The sequence below is a fragment of the Coturnix japonica genome, chromosome 2 (assembly GCF_001577835.2).
Source record: "Coturnix japonica isolate 7356 chromosome 2, Coturnix japonica 2.1, whole genome shotgun sequence".
Taxonomy (NCBI): Eukaryota; Metazoa; Chordata; class Aves; order Galliformes; family Phasianidae; genus Coturnix; species Coturnix japonica.
Window position 1 is genome coordinate 4677916 of NC_029517.1, and position 17803 is coordinate 4695718.

At 36.8% G+C, this 17803-nt stretch overlaps 1 protein-coding gene across 1 annotated transcript in view; it reads left to right on the forward strand.

The window, feature by feature from the left end:
* Positions 1–4938: 4938 nt before the first annotated feature.
* The window catches only part of LOC107308859 (sodium channel protein type 5 subunit alpha-like), a 34295-nt gene continuing 21430 nt past the window's right edge, over positions 4939–17803 (forward strand). Inside the window, exons 1-10 of the mRNA XM_032442978.1 lie at positions 4939–5497; positions 8263–8568; positions 9589–9707; positions 9958–10047; positions 10514–10642; positions 12680–12771; positions 13569–13775; positions 14393–14456; positions 14669–14813; positions 16920–17114. Coding sequence (XP_032298869.1) covers positions 8296–8568; positions 9589–9707; positions 9958–10047; positions 10514–10642; positions 12680–12771; positions 13569–13775; positions 14393–14456; positions 14669–14813; positions 16920–17114 — 1314 coding nt within the window. The 5' untranslated portion in view covers positions 4939–5497; positions 8263–8295. The remainder of the gene's footprint in view (positions 5498–8262; positions 8569–9588; positions 9708–9957; positions 10048–10513; positions 10643–12679; positions 12772–13568; positions 13776–14392; positions 14457–14668; positions 14814–16919; positions 17115–17803) is intronic.

A 17803-nucleotide genomic window follows, 5' to 3' on the forward strand; every position in this document is an offset into this window, starting at 1 on the left:
CAATTGCAAGCAGATGGTATTGTTCTTAAAAGACATCTGCCTTGGCCAAAACTCTTCCTTAGCAGCCATATTTTCACTATTTTCTGTTATTACAACAGTGCAGAGCATATGATTTAAAGCATCTAGGACAGGTATCACAAAGTTGCATTGCTTAACTCATTACATTTTTTTTTTAAGATAAAATTAAAGCTTTTTTTTTCACCACTCCCCCCTCCACACCTCAGATATTTATAGACCTGAATCTGGTCCCCTCTCAGTCTTCTTTTCTCAGGGCTAAACAGACCAAGTTCACTCAGCCTTTCTTCATAGGGGAGATGCTCCAGGCCCTTCACCATCTATGTGGTCCTCCGCTGTTTCTTCCTCTCTGCATGTCAACTGATTATATGTGGATAGTCCCTGCTATGCAGTGTTTCTTAAATCCTCTGACCAACAGCTCATTACTGAAAGGAGAACAAAAACATGCACGGTGCTCGTAGAACCTTTGAAGTTGGGAGAGACCTCTAGAGATTGTGTAGTCCATCAGAGGTTGTCTTTGCTGGAACACAAGAAGCATCATGTTGGCACAGGCTATAAGTTGCTGGTTTCTATGTGTCTGAGCTGCACTTTCAGCTTGTCATTCATTCTCATTCATCACAGACATGAAGCAAGGCTGGGCTGATACGGAGTCATGTGGACAAACTGCACACACACACACAGAAATATGGTAGATAAGGTTTTCTATGTGATGCACTGAATCTTTTAGCTTTTCACAATGACATTTTGAGAAAGTGATAAGATCATCAAATTTATAATGTTAACTGTTTGCTTGTGGCTTTGGAAGAGAAGGAACAATATTTGTAGATAAATCTAGGGATTATTTTTCAATTTCCCTAAAACTCTGATAATCTTGGCTGAATTGTGACCTTCTGAAAACACTGGTATGAGCAAATAGATGTTGAGCCAAAAAGGAGATGGGAGAGAACTGAGCAGGATTCAGGAGATAGGCCAGGGCATCGAGATAAGGAGAAAAGCAAATGGGTGCTTATTGGATAAGTAACGACTGCAATAAATAAAAAGATGAAGATGAAATTTCCTCAGTAATATTAGGGTCAAAAATACTATTACGTTTTCCAGCTTCTTCCCTCTGCTGTTCAAATCCCTCTTTGTGAGGTTTGGCTGCCACAGCATTTACAATAAAGGCCTTAAAAGAATTTAGATGGAAGATACAACTATGATTCGGAGCCTGTAGGAATTACAGGGAAAGGTTCAAATGTTTATTGGCTACAGCAGAGAATACGAAAGGAAACATTATAGCGGTTTTCAAATAATTGAGAAGAATATGGAATAAACTCATCTTCATGTCCGTGGTGAATGAGAAGTAATGGGCTGTAATTGCAGTTCAGGAGATTCATATGAGGCACAAGAAAAAACATTTCTTGGCAGTTGGAGTAGTGAAGCACTAGAATATGTGGTATATGGAGGGGCTGGAATCACCATCTATTGTAAGAAGAGACGAGGCAAATATCTCCAGGAATTACATCAATATCGCTGATGCTGTTTGAGGCTGAATCACGAACAAGGTGGCTTTAGGATATCACTTCCAGCCCCATTTTTTATTGTAATTATAGAAGTAGAGAATGTTTTTTATAAGCAAAAGGCTCTTTAATCCTGCAGGAAGTGCAGCAATAGATGATACAGTTGGGAGAAGAGCTACATAAAATCAAGCTGTGAAGAAAATATCGTTTTAAGACCAGCTAATCACTGAACAAATCCCCAGGGGACATGATAGATCTTATGTAGCTTGAAGCTTATTTAGAATTTATGGACATGATTCAGAGGAAACTGTTTGAAATTACTGTATTCAGTCTGTATTTGATGGGACGTGAAATTTGGTGATCTTAGGGCCTATTTTATTGTGGGGCTGCATCAACAAGACATTTGTTCAACCCATTTTAGTCTCCTTCATGTTCCAAACCTGCTGTAAAGTCACTTATATATTCACACATGCAATGGTCTCAGTCTTGGTGCTGTCTTTCTTTGGCACTGCTGTGTCTGTAACTGCCCCTCTAGCTTCTGGATTAAGATCCAAGAAGTTGCAGAATTCATCTGGAATAAAGTTTAAAGTGTAAAAATGCAAATAAAGAACTGAAGGTCTGGAGGCTTTGGAGGAAGGAAATGTATCATTATTTCCAGTTTAAACATTGCTTTAAATCTGCTTTCTAGCATTAGTCTAAGAAATACTAAATATTGTATTCTGCTTCTCCAGCATATATAGCTTGTTTGTTTTTAAGTTGTAAAGCTGTTTGCTATTACATAATTTACTGCATTCTTGACAAAGAGTTGAAGTTCGGACTTCAGTCTTCCAGGGAATTATGATAAGAAGTATTTCTGAAACCCAATGCTCAGAATGGACTCTGTAAGCAAGAGCGCATGAGAAATACTGGAAATCGCTTAGAGATGATAGTATCGCTATTTTGTGTGCTTATAATTAATGCCTGTTACTTTTGAGAAACACAAAATGCTTCAAAAACACTGTTGTTTTTTTTTCTGAATACAAAGAGGAAGGAGATGAAATGGCTTGAACTTTAGGCGCTGAGCTAATTTTCAGCCTTACTCAGTGTACATCAGGTCATTAGGCAGAAAGCTACTTTGTGTAACAACGCATTTAATGTGTACTTACCATAAAAGCGATTTCCTGTTATTCTGTAAAGCCAATTAGCTATTTACCAAATACCCAATTCCATGTCTGTGTGATTTCTTTGTTGTTGTTGGGTTTTTTTTGCTATGAAAACAAGGAAAATGTGAATTGCATAAATTATTACCTTGATAATTTCATCCCATACTTTATGAAATTATTTACTAAAAAGGATTGGGGCAAACCTTTAGCTTATCTCAGAAATGCTCAATAACACAAGCCCCTTCATTTGTCTCAGTGATAAATCTGCCTCTTTGTGTGTGAATTTGTTCTCTTTTTCTCCTTTTATTCTATGCTCAGTTACCATGCATTCCATATATAGTTATAAAGAAGCATTTCTGCACTGTTCTTTTTGCATGCTGTTGCATATCACTTGCTCTAAGAACATAAGTTAAAAGAGGTATTCCTGGCATCTCTTGCTTATTTATGTCTTGAAATTAAGGAGTGTCTTGAAATTAAGAAGTATCTTGAAGCTTCTGGCTAGCAGCTGAAGTCATTCAGTCCGTGATGAACACATTTGAGTTTACATCATAATAAGGGTGCGTGCATTATTTAGAAGTAGCTCTTAGTCATAGAATCATAGAATGACTTAGGTTGGAAGTGACTTCAAAAACCAGCCTGTTCCAACTCACCTTTTTTAATCCACTGCTGCTGTAATTTCATCGGAGAGGACCACTCAATAGGTTGGACACAATCTGCCCATGGTGAAGCTGTACTGGCTGTCTTGGGTGCTCTCCACATCTCACACATGCCTTAGCATCTCTTCCAGGAGGATCCGCTCTATGACCTTGCCAGGCAGATGCGAGGCCCACCAACCTGTAGCTCCCCAGCTCTTCCTTTCTCCCTTTCTTAAAAATGGGAGTGATTTTCCCTTTTTCCAGTATCATAGACATTGCCTGACATCCATTTAGCAAGGACTGTGAAATTTTACTGCTGAGCAGTGAACTGCCACCACTACATAACTTGTAAGAAATCATATCAACTTGTAAGAAACATTATTTATGAACCATAAGCTTCAGGGTTAATAACTTACACTGCTCCAAATAAGTGTTACAAAAGGGTGTTATGCTATGAAAATCTACTATCGGTTATGGCAGTTTGCAAAGAAGGCAGAAGTGCAGCTCTTCATACTCCTTTGATATCTCCCTTTATTCCCTATGCCTCACTTTTGTATGGGTTGGGTATATGTAAGGGTTACATTATTGAAGGGGATACATCAAAAGCAGTGTGTTCAGATCAGCATTTTCTTTTGTACTTATTGATACTCACAGATATGATGTTTTACCAATACTTAAAATCCTGCTCTTGAGGACATACTAATACTTTCAGGAAAAATAACTTACACTTGGACTTCCATCACAGAACACTTAGCATTGCTACTTCTTTAAAACCATCCTCAGTTGTTTCCTTTGCTGATGGCATCTATCAGGCAGCATTTGATCCCCGTTGCTTTTCAGTTTGCATGCATTAGGGCTGTCCGGCTTTTAAGGACAACACAGTTTATTCACTATGCTTCTTCCCATGACAGTTCTTAATCACTGTCAGAAAGATTTAGGCTCTATCTGCTAAAGAGTAAAATAGTTTTTGGGCACTAATGAGTGCCGCTGATGTAACTGAAAGAGAAATAATTGTACTTAGCAATAAGACTCATCAGAAATGTATACGTGTTATTACTACTAGTAGATTTTGTACATAAATTTTATTTCAAAAATGTAACTAATTTCAGGATACAAATTTGTGGTTTGTAATTTGCTCAGACAAAATGACAACATAATGTAAGACTGAGTGTATTTTGAGCTTGGATTTATAAATATATAAAGGCATGTAATGACAGGATGTGGGTAAATGGCTTTAAACTGGAAGGGGGTAGGTTTAGACTAGATATTAGGAAGAAATTATTTACTGTGATGGTGGTGAGACTCTGAACAGGTTACCTAGTGAGGCTGTGGATGCCCCCTCCCTGGAAACATTCAAGGCCTGGCTGGAGGGGCTGTGAGCAACTCGGTCTAGAAGGAGGTGTCCCTAAGGTCCCTTCTAATCCAAGTCATTCTATGCTTCTATAATTCTATATTCACTTTGAGATTTTATCCTTCCTTGCCATAATGGATACACATCATAGCTTGGGGATAATAAAAAGGAGAATTTTAGGAATGAAAACCAGCAATGTGTTAAGTGTCATTTCAGGTCGTGGATGCCCCATCCCTGAAGGCATTCAAGGCCAGGCTGGATGTGGCTCTGGGCATCCTGGGCTGGTGGTTGGTGACCCTGCACATAGCAGGAACTGGATGAGAATTGTGATCCTTTTCAAGCCAGACCATTCCATGATTCTAGGATTTTATGATTTCTAAACAGAAGCTTTTAATGTAGTGCAAAATTAGTCCCAGTATTCAGCGTATGCTGGGAAGTTGGCTGGTTACAAGTTTAGAATGAAATTCAAAGCAGGACAGTGTTTTCCTATTGAACAGAAACACTGCAGGTTTTTAGTAAGTGCAACTGTAAATCCCAAGGAAATAAAACAATTGAGTGATATTTATGTAATTGTTTTTCAAAAGAATCACCCTCCGGCTTTTCCCTTTTTTACAGTGCTCCCCATGAGATTGCAAGACCTCAGAACAACAACAAAGCTCCTCCCTCTGCCCCTCCCACAGACATCCCAATACAAAAACTTTCAGGGTGGGAGCAAGCTATGTAGGTAGGATGGTCTTCAGGTTAGAGTGGTGATGGTGAGGAAATGGAAACTTTCTGTCCCTTAGAAGATAAGAGCTAGCTGAAATTGGCTTAAAGAAATCATTCTGAAGGCTTTTTCCTTTCAAAGGGGACACTGTAAGTGTTTTGTTTCTGCTAAATATTGGTGTTCTGTGCTAAATTTCCACTGCTAAATTTGTAAATTGTAATCTCTGTGTGTTTGTTTAAAGTATTCTGGGGGTCTCAGTGTGTCTTGTGTGTGTATGTATGTACATTTATAAGAGCACATCTGGTTTTAAGTCTTAGGTGTGGTTTTGTTTTTAGTTACAGGTAGAAAAAGAAATCTGTTTCTAATGTAGAACTGCTATCTTGCAGCAAGCATACTGCTATTCTTTTAACATTTATCACGTTTTACTAAACGCTAATGGAAATCTCATTCCTTTCGGGCTGCTTTTTGTCTTGCTTTGCTACACTGGCTGATGCACAGTAGGTTCAAATTGGCTTTGATACTATCTAATCTGAGCTGCAGTTAACTCAGATAGCGCAATTTCTTTTCCTGCACAAATCTGAAATGTTTATCCTCTGAAAATGCTGCTGATTTTTTTTCAAGACTTTTAAGTAACAAAAAGCTGGCCCAAAATTGGTTTCTGATTTGGAAGTGGTGAGCAGATCATTTTATGTTATATTGAAATTGTGAATACCTTTTATTTAATGCCTGTTTCAAAAGAAACGTGCAAACAAACAACTGTCCTCTCAAATAACACAAGGTTTGTGTAGGGGAAAGCAGATTGGAGAGAATGGGGGGCAAAGTGATAAGTGCAAGAAATGACCACATATTTTAGAAACAGATTAGTCCAATAAAATGTGTTATGTTATGTTTCCTAGCTTGTTTTTGGGAAAAAGGACAAAATAAATCTGCTAAATCTTTTAATAATTATTGATGTTTAGACAGAAGAATAATCTGAGAGCAGATGTGTTTTGTGTTGGAGCTGAGTAGGTGAGAGTAGTTTTGCAAGGTATAGCACAGAGAGTTTTTAGCCTATCTCATAGTGCTGCTTTCTCATTTTCTCCTTTGCCTTGCAGTTCTTTGTTTCAAAATCATTTGAGCTAGATATGAAATAGGGTTTTGATTCCTTTTAAATTTCTTTGCTTTTTTTTTTTTTTTTTGGTGTAGTAGTAGTAGTTGTTTGTAATGATGGGCATTCATAGCAGTGTATATGTCTAGTGCATCAACATGTAAAATTAATGATGAATTTGAAGACGTTTGGAACATGCAGCATTTCAGTGTTTGCTGTGTATGGTAAACTGGTTAAATATAACATCTGAAATGTGAAATTCTTAAGTAGTTATCTCTGTTCTATTGTTTGATTATCTCTCCAACCTTGATTAACTGTGCTTACCAACAGATATCTACTGTCTGCTAATGGGAGCTAAGATGCCTTGATCACAGGCAGGATCTCAATGAAGGTGTCTTTACCTATGAGCAGTATCCAACTATAACACCTTTGGGTTTCTGAACATCAGGCCTGTGTGTTAATATGCATTTTTATTTTTATATTGTTAAGGTACTAAAAAGGCTGCTGATTTTCATTATGTCAACAAAAACTGTGCTATACGCAGTTCAGTGTGGATAAGTACACCTGTATGGATTACTTGGAAATATTTCATTCTGGGTATTTAGTTATTATGACTATCTAAACTGTGTATAAGGTTTATTAAAATTTGATTTTGCACATTATCACTGAAAAATGATTTATTGAAAAAATACACAGATTTGCCCAAATAAACTTTTGGAAATACTGTTGATGAGTACTGAAAAAGGTATAGAATCATAGAATCACAGCACTGTAGGGGCTGGAAGGGACCTCTACAGACCATTGGGTCCAACCCTGCTGCTAAAGCAGTTCCCACAGTTCAGCATAGACTGTTCCAGTGCTCTGTCCCTCTGACAGTGAGGAAGTTCTTCCTTGCGTTAGTATAGAACTTCCTGTTTCAGGTTCTACCCATTGCCTCTTGTTCTACTGTTGCTGGCCATTGACAAGAGACTGCCCCCACTGACTTGAGTCCCTCACTTGAGATATTTATAACTGGTGTGATAGTATGCAAGGTTCATTGTCAACAAAGTGTTACTGAAAAACAGTGTCAAGCAGCATTGTGCATTTCATGGTGTGATGCATCCTACCTTTTGTATGCTTTTGATAGGTCCTGTGAAGGTAAATGAGTAATTCCAAGAGAAGCCTCAGCAGAAATCTGGAGGCATATCTGAAACTTGGATGTTTCACAGGCTCTTCGTCTTCTTTTTGAGGTTGAATGTTTTTAAAACTTTGTTGCTAATGAATAGACCATGCAAGTATTCTCTCACCACTAACTGTAAACCCTCAGATGCAGCAACATTCTATTAATGTTGGAAAAAAGTATTGCGAGCAGACAGGTTTTCAGACATGCCTAAGCGAGGAAAAGAGTTAAGAATGTAGTTTGCAGAACAGCAAGAGCAAAGCACAAATATAACCAAATATCAGCAGAATCAGAGGAGAGCAAAGCTCAAGACCTTTAAGGTAAAAACCTTCCATTTCTTGTTGGGTTTTTACTATGGGCTGTGAATATCTCCTAGGACTTGCTCAGACCTCAACTGTACAAAGATCCACTGACTTAATATCAGCTTTGGTTTGAGCAGGGCAAGGATCTGATGAGCCTCTTCCAATTAATTATTTTGTGTACTTACAGGATTGGGAGGGGTGGTAGATATGCCCTTTCTTCTAAATGAATGTGTTTCTAATTCCTTCTCTATTTCCACGCAGGATTTCACAGAAGGAAGAAATAATACGTCTGATTTGTATTAGTTACTGTTTTTGTTTTTTTCTTTTCCTATTAATTTCTACTTATCAAGAGCTTTCTCGTTTAAGCTATTTCTAGCACTGAAAATAAACAGACGGAAAATGGATCCCTTGTATTGGCCACCAGAAACTATCTGCTTTCAGCGTTTCACTCCTGAGTCCTTGGCAGCAATTGAGAAAAAAATTGCTGAGAAAAAAGAGAAGCAAGCCAAACGTAAACAGGAAAATACTGACCAAGAAGTTGAAGAGGATAAAGTGACTCCCCAGCTTGACCTGAAAACCTATAAAAAACTGCCATCTCTCTATGGTGACGTTCCTGTGGAGCTTATTGGGGAACCCCTGGAAGATTTGGATCCATACTACAGTGATCACAGGGTTAAAATTTTTAAAAAACTTTGTTTTTTGTTTAATTTTATCTGCTGTACTCCTAGGAGATAATGAAGATTGTATTCAGAAGTTGCTGCTTATGGATTGCAGACAGATCTGTAGATAGGTTTTTAGAACATTACTTGCATTTGTTGGGGTAGGCATGCTGAACTACATCCCTAACTGTGTAACTACAAGGCATTTTTAAGGCCCAGTCAGTAATCAGAACTGACTGTGAGGACAGAATACACTGGATGGATTTTGATCAAAAATAGGTTCTGAGATAACTGATGCTTTGTTACTCAGAAGAGTTTCTATAAGTATATGAGGCTGAACTCAGTGCCTGTCAAACAATGGGTCACCCTGACTTATTGCAAATGCTTTTGCTTAATTGCAAATATTACTAGGTGAGGCAGATTTGAAATGTTTCCAGTACTCTGTATAGCAAAAAGATGAATTTGCTTTAGACAACATCAATTCTCTGTTACTTTGTAATGTCTCATCAGCTTTGGTAATTGTTCAGTGCTGATATTGCATATACTCTATGCTATTGCAAAATGTTTTCTCTGGTTACCTATAGCAGTACTTGAATAGATGCTGAAGGATTCTCCTCCAAATTAAATGTCTGTTATATGATTCTTTATTACTATACCTGGTGAGCAGAACGTTCTGCTCAGTCTGATGTTGCTGTCTGTAAAATACAGCAGCAACTCACTGAAATGTGATCGTTTAATCAGAGAACATGCAGAAGGCTTTGTAATTAATGGTAAAAAGGGACTTCCAGAGACTTGTTTTCTCAAAGTAATCAGAATGACTGATGAAAAGAAAATAAGGCTGATTCAACCAAAGATGTCTACATAAATGTTAGTTAGCTGTTTTTGATTAAAGACACTTTATTTTTACTTCATCCGCCAATAGTACCGAGCTGCAAATGGACCTAATAGTAGTTAGGAGGTAATTTACATGGATGCTTGATAATTTTGTTTCTTTAAAATATTTCTTATGCTACGATTTTTTCTTTTTTTATAGACTTTCATGGTGATCAATAAAAGAAGGATTATTTTCCGCTTTACTGCCACACCTGCCCTGTGTATACTTGGTCCTTTTAATCCAATCAGAAAAGTGGCAATAAAAATTCTGATCCATTCATATCCTTTGCTTCAGATCCGTCAATTTTAGAATGTGTGGTGCACCTCTATGTGATTCCCTCCATATTAATCAAATTACTGAGTGGTTTCTGTTCTTTCTGCCGAACATCCATTTAACTTTAGATATTAATCTGTGGGAGTAGACCCCTCTATATGGTTGACTTTGAGTGCATAGTCATGTCGTTACTGAAAGCAACTTTCCTGAACTTTGGTGTTTTATAGTAGATCACTTTTTCCTTAACTTATTCACATTATTTGTTGGTTTTATTACATGTACTGTGATACTCAATTGTGCTTCCATGGCTATAAATAACCCTCCACCGGAGTTCAACAAGACTGAGTAAGTATCTCAGCTGCCTTTTCTTCACTCTAAGGAAACTTAACATGCAAGACTGAAGAAGAGTAAATAATTTGGTGTACTAATTCTGGTGTTGAAGAATCTTCAGGGAGGCTGCTGAGGAAGATTTAGGATAACTGTGGTATAGTTGGTCTTTGTGGAGCTTCAGCCTCTTTTCTTAGAGAGATACACATGTGCACTTCATATTGGCTACCTTTGCCATATGGCATAATGTAGAAGGTTGGCTCTGGAGGATTCAGCCTTTTAGAGAAGTTGTAAAGCACAATTCTAACTTACAGTTAACTTAATTGTACTGAAATTCAGGAAGACATCTTCTTATACTCATGAAAGTAATCTATCCTGTTGGTTCTACTTTTGTTTCCATCCTGTAGCTAAACAACAGAAAAGGTAGAATATATTTCAATCTCATTCATGTTTTTATTTCTTTAATATATGTTTTCCTTCTCAGACACATCTTTACTGCCATATATACTGGTGAAATACTGATAAAAGTAGTAGCAAGAGGGTTGTTTTGGAATGAATTTACCTTTCTTCGAGACCCATGGAACATTCTGGATTTTGTTGTTCTTGTGGTGACGTAAGTAAAGCTCAATTTTTCTTTCACACTCAAGGAGACAAATGCACAACTAATGATGTTCCAAAATTCTTTATAGTTATTGACATTCCATGGGTTTGAAATTTACTCTGTTTCAGTCACCCCACATGTACCTGCTGCCCAGTGTTGCTGACTTTAAAACGAAACCTAAATGCAAAAAATCCTTCTTTGGGTTAGTTTTAATTTCCCTTGTACCTTAATGTATTATCACATTTGGTAGACCTATTTCTCAACTTAATGCATTCTTATATTTCTTTTAAGAGTTTTCTGCATAGGAAGCCAAAACCAAACATGCATTATGCATTATTTGTTCTTTTCTGGATCAGATGAAGCTCATTTGAGAAGGAGTCAAAGGATGTCACAAGGTGTTGAATAACGTACTGATAAGTAGCAGATGAAATCTAAGTAATGTGAAGTGTTGCTCAAGGGAAAGCTTTAAATATGGTGCTAGGAGCTCTGAAATAGATTTCATTAGTTGGGAAAAACATTTGGAGTTTAAATAAATAATCTGGTGAAAACACTGCTCCAAATGCATTAATGGTCAGAGATTAAAATAGAAAATGAAGACATCATGGATAAGAAACAACGAAGTGGAATGCTAGGTTATTTTCATACAGAAATCTGTATACTTTTTTTTCTTGTCTGCATATAGTGTTGCATGGTGACATAATTAAAGAAGATGCAGAGAAGGATGAGTAAATGTACATCTTGTGTTCCAGATAAAGAGAAACTACATGGTGTAGGACTCAGGAAAAAGAAAAAATGCAGTAGGAACATGGTAGGAATCTCTAGAGCAGAGCCAGAAAGGGAATAAATTCTATTAATAAAAATACAGGTGAGCTAAAGGTGCCAACTGAAGTTTTCAGATGGCAGAATGAAAACAAAGGGTTTAGGTGCTCACAGAGCATGTAGGTACATTACTGTAAGATGCACTCAAAGCCAGGTCTCTTCCCTGCCTTTTAGCATTGCTGAATATGTTTCAGTTGCTTTTTGTATGTCTGTTTGTTTTTAATTTATTAGAGTAATGTAGATTGAAAGGGACCCTCAGAAATCATGTGGTTCAAAAGCAGAGTTAATTTAAATTAGGTTGCTCAGGATCTTGTCAAGTCAACTACAATGACTGGAAAAATTAACAGTATGACTGACCAAATTAACAGTACTGTTGTTACTTCAGGTACTTTAATCTTACAGGCTAGGCAAAGCTGTGATGGTCTGATCTGTTGCTGTTAAAAGTCATGTTTTGAGTGAGTAGTTGATTAGCCCATCCCCAGAGGTCCTTTCCAACCAATGTTTCTCAGATTCTGTTATTGAGACTTCATGTTTTAAGGAATTCTTTTAACAGTTATGGTCTCATTTAAAGAAGGGTCACAATATTCCTTGTGATAGGACATCTTACAAAATATGAGGTAACAAGATATAGTGTTGTATAGAATATGAAGCTCTTCCAGTCCTCCTTCTCTATATTTTCCAAATTGTTGGAAAAAATTAAATGGAAAATGTTTTCTATATTCAAGCTTTTAATTGACTGCCAAACAAAAGTTACAAGCAGTACAGAATTAACATAGTGTAAAGTTAATTTTGCTCAATTCCCTTTCCATAAACTATATGTCATGTAGTTTTATGAGATACTTGCAATATCAGTGTTCAGTTTAATAGGTTGTTTCAGCACATACTTTCATGTAGTGTTCTGAATCAGTCATTTTGAAATGATGTGATTATGTTATTGAAGGTCTTATATTTATTGACATTTTTGATGGATAAACATTTAGAGATTGAAGCATCCAAATCCATAGGAAGAAAAACCTTCTGTTTTTCTTTGAAGTGGCACTGTTCAAAAGGCTCATTATTTTATAACAATCCCTAAAAATGATTTTAGATTCCAAACTTCAGACTTCTACTTTAGGATATATTTGACCTTTTTCTTGTCTTTATTGTATTAATTACTGTATTCTCTGTGTTTGTACTCTCTGAAAAAGATGTATCTTTGTCATTCATTTACACGGTGGTTTGATTTTATAGGTATGTTAGTATCTGTACAACATCAGGCAATGTTTCTGCTCTTCGGACTTTCAGAGTACTGAGGACTTTGAAGGCTATTTCAGTAATACCAGGTAAGGAACAACATGTGTTAATGATCGTCTCGTTACATCAGCAGAGATTTACTAATTTCTCTCCTGCTCATAGAATCACAGAATCGCTGAAGTTGAAAAAGTCCTCAAAGATTATCCAGTCCAACTGCCCACCTCTCACCAATACTTCCCACTAAACCATGTCCCTCAGTAGAACATCTAAACGTTTCTGGAACATCTTCAGGGTTGTGTTGTCTGGTCTCTTTGTGTCAGTTAACATGCTCCCAAGATGTGACTGTTTTGCACTATGTAGGAACATTCAGCAGCATCCTAACAGAATATGTTTTACCATCCCTACTCAAAATGATTTTGCTCCAGGCAGATTTTCTTATTTCTCCTCTTTCTATACCATCACGAATACTCACTGTTATTTACTTACATCTTTTCTGAACAGTGCACCCTATCCAATTTCTTCTCTTAACATAATAATAGCTATAATAGCATATTCCTGGTTCATGTTACACTTCATTAGCTAAGCTGCTATGATTAATTTCCCAGAATGCTGGCTTCACAATATTTAAGAATGTTATCTCATAAGAGGTTGTTTAGCCAGCATCTTAAGCTTTAATATTCAAGTTAGCAAAATCAGTTTTAATAACTATCAAGAAATTTAAGTAAAAAAATACATTGCTCACCTTATTTACTTTCATATTGTGAAGCTGTGAGATCATTTACACTGATTTGTTTTTAACATACTCAAAACTGTTATGTGTTGTAATACAGCAGCGTTGTTACGTTCTTCTTCTCATGATGCGTATCATTGAATCTTGTTTTTCTAGGTTTGAAAGTCATTGTGAATTCACTTCTTGAATCTGTTAAGAAACTTACCGATGTGTTGATCTTGACTGTTTTTTGCTTGAGCATATTTGCTCTAATAGGCCTGCAGCTTTTTATGGGCAATTTAAGAAACAAATGTGTCCTCACAAATGTTACGTTCAATGACACATTTTGTAAGGAGGCCAAGATATATAATGCAAGTGAAACAGGTAAATATTATTATTGTCTCTTTTTATGTCATATGTATATCTTCTTACACCTGACTCATTTTTAACACAAATATTACAAAATAGTCGTGTTTCTCATGAGAAGGTATTTGCATGAGTAATGATATGAAATCTCTGGAACAGCTAAATGTGAGATTAACGAGTCTAGTACTTAAGGAGAGATTAGCAGACTGTGTGATAGCACGGGCTGCATTTTCTGTAAGCACCTTACTTCTTTACCCATGCGTATTGCACAGAGATCCTTTTTTTAAGGGAACTGCACTCAAATTGAATTTATTTTAACATGGAGTGTGTCATTCAATGATTTTGACTACCTCTTTCAGGCATTCGTATATTTACAAAGATGAATAAAATCTTACAATAAATAAATTAAAAAAATAATTAAATTGCCGAACCTAGGGATGTATCTGCATAGAAACAACCCTAATATGACTTTCACTGAGATTTTTTATCTTAGGCTGTCATTTATAGCGCAGTGGGGTATGGCTTACTCTCTGTGTGTGGTAGGAACCAAGTATGTGAACAGCTACTTGAGCCTTGAGGAGTTTAAGGCAACAACTTCTGAGTCAAAGATTCTTTATTTTTAATTTGTTTATTAGATATTTGTGCCAGAATGAATGGAACTGCTGACATACTGCTCTGTGGTTACGGTGGGAATTCTACGTAAGTGAAAAAACAGTTTCAGTACTTTCTTGTTTTTCCCTCTGAGTGGTTTTGGGTTTCATTTTTGGTGTGGGGAAATGCTGATGACCTGTCAGAAAGATGGATTTTTTCTTAATTCTTAACTTTCTTTCTGTACATGGTGTTGTGAACTAGAGTGCATTAGAGTATATTCTAATACTGCAAGTGTATATATTGTTCCCTCTTTTATTTAGAGGAGAGTGCCCTGAAAACTACACATGTGTGAAACATGGGAAGAATCCTGACTTTGGCTACACAAGTTTTGATCATTTTGGCTGGGCCTTCCTTTCTTTATTCCGTCTGATGACACAGGATTCCTGGGAACGTCTGTACAGACAAGTAGGTACTTTTATTACCTGCTACGTTGATTTTAGACACGAAGTTCAGAGGTTTACTTACAGTAGAAAAATGTGCACCTATTTTAACATTACTGATACAAAACTTGTTTAAAACTAATATTAAAGAAGAAGACTAAGTTGTAACACTTTCTGCAAGTGACATTGAATGGCAGCATTCTTACCATGAGCATTCATAGTTTCATTGGAGAACACACTTAGAACAGTCACTAGTAAATAAGAATTTGAATCATGTTATTAACAAAGGATTGGTGGTGTATAATAGGTCCAGCTAGTGAGTTCCCTGATGCTGATGGAGTTATGAGGATTTACATCCTCTGTTTTTCTCTAAATCCTGATTCCTCATCAAACCTTTTGGCTCAGAACAAATACATTTAGATTTCAGAGCATGTTTTGATAACTGGAACTAAAAAAAAACAAAAACAAAAACACACCAGAACCTTTTATGTTTTATTTGTAACTTTTAAGCTCTGGGTTGTTTTTTTGATGTAAACATTACAGAAATTGTATGTAGAGATCTTCCTGGTTCCCTTATACCTATACAGTGTCTGTGCTAGAAGAGAATTATACTCTGCCTTGGTGTAGTTTTCATATAGTTTGCTTTAACATTTCATCAACAACTTCTATTAACTGAGGTGTTTTTTTTTTTAATGGATATATCTACAGATTACTCTGACTTGGGTAGGACTGTTGATCTGCCTCATGGTAGGAAGGCTCAGAAGAAGAGATCTGTGTAGGCTGAATTGATGCATTGCACCAAGTCTCATGAAATTCAGCAAGATCCAGTGCCAGGTTCTACCCTTTGATCACATCTCCATTTTGCAATATGGGCCTGAGGAAGGATAGCTGGAAAGCTCCAAGTACAAAAACTTGTGGAGGTGCTGGTAAACAGCCAGCTGAGTGCAAGCCAACAGTGTGCTCAGATGGCCAAGAGGCCAGAGGCATTCTGGTTTGCATCAAAAATAGTGCAACCAGCAGGAGCAGGATGTGGCTCTGCCTCTGTACTGAGATGGTGAGGCTGCGCCTCAGGCTTTGGGCCTCTCACTACATGAAGGATACTGAGTCACTCAAGCATGCCCAGAGAACAAGAAGGTTGATGATGGGACTAGAAAACAAGACTTAAAAGGAATGGCTGGGGGAACTGGGCTTTCAGACTCCCTACAAGTCTCTGAAAGGAGGTTGTAGTGAGGTGGGGGTTGTTCTCTTCCTAAATGGCAAATGATAGGATATGAAACTACAGCCTCAAGTTGCTGTAGTTGCTAGGGGAGGTTTAAATTGGATATCAGGAAGAATTTCTTCACAAAAAGGACATTCGAGCATTGGAATGGGCTGCCCAAGGAAGAGGTGGAGTCCCCATCCCTGGAGATATTTAGGACATGTGAGTGTTGCTGTTAGTGACATAGCTCGGCAGTGGACATGAAGGACTGGGTGGATAGTAGTACGAGATGAAGGTCTTTTCCAGCCTACACAGTTGTATATTCTTTCTGCCATTTCAAGGTCATGTGGTTTTTGTTTTCTAATATCTCTGAGCTTGATTTTTGAACCATCTCTTCCATTGCTGTTTTAAAAAATGTATGAATAAACACTCCAATTATTGCCTCTTATTAACTAATGGTATCATATTTTAGGATTTTTAAATAATTCTAGCTTTCTTCCTTTCTATTTTCAGTAATTTCTTCTGTAGTTAGTTGTATATCTGTTTACAGCTGAAGTTGCCTTCTCATAACTTAAAGTCGTTTGCTTGATTTGCTGAGTTATTTCATTTAATTTTAATGACAAGTTTTGTTCATTCTTATTCTGAGCCATATAAAGCATGCTTATGAGTGCTTGAATTGAAACACATTGTCTTATCCTAAGTTTTTTAATATCTACAATTTATTTACTTGAGGCCATGTGAACTCCTGATTAGGTATATTCTTATGCCCTCTACATAACCTAGACCAGAGGTTGATCTGCTGTTGTTTCAAGAAAACAGTGCAGAATCTTGAACTCTTGCACTGTATAGGAAAATAAGTTGCTAATTTGTAATCCTATTGCAAATGTTGTTTTTTTACAAATCTGTGATGGCCTTTCCTTTTTTTCCTCACAGACTATCCGTTCATCAGGGAAGAGCTACATATTGTTTTTTATAGCTGTCATCTTTTTATGCTCTTTTTATCTCTTCAATCTGATATTGGCTGTAGTAACTATGGCATATGAAGAGCAGAACAGAGCTACTCTTGCTGAAACACAGGCAAAGGAAAAATTACTTGAGGAAGCAAAAAAGATTCTAGAGAAAGAACAGGTTTGTAAATCGTTGCATATAATATAGAATAAAATATATATATTTTTTTCTTATGTCCTTGGATATAACAAACTCTTTTCTATAGCATAGTCTGACAAATGGAGCACAGGTAGAGATACATGCATCCATGAGAAAAGTTGGCATTTCTTTAATTTCTTGAGATTGATGTTGAAATGCAGATGGATTTCAGGATTATGTAAGAATACCCACTTTCTGAGAGCGACTGTGTTGAGCTGAGCTCTTTTTGAATGATGGCACACAGAATGTCTACCAATTGACAAGAGCAGGATAGACAGGCTTTGCCAGGCTAGTGCCATTATTTCCATATTCATGTAGAGGGGCATCCAGAAACTGCATTAGTTTCTTTGCTGTTGGTTTTGACACACTACAGATTTATATTTTCCTCTTCTTGGCATAGTATTGCTTAGATTCTTTAATTTCATGGCCTATAACAGGCTTGGGATCATCTTGTTTATATTTTATTCCTGAGAAGTTAAGCTCACAGCTGAAGCAAAAATATAGATTGAAAATCAATGGTAAGGTATCATTTATCCTCTGAGTCTTATGAAAGATACCTCTAATTTGCAGCTAGCAATTGGAAAAGTCAGACTTGTAAGAGGGCTTAAAGATTTTCCATAGCAACTATCCTATTTCATTGTTAAAATGAAGAAATCTGGTACAATAGCAAT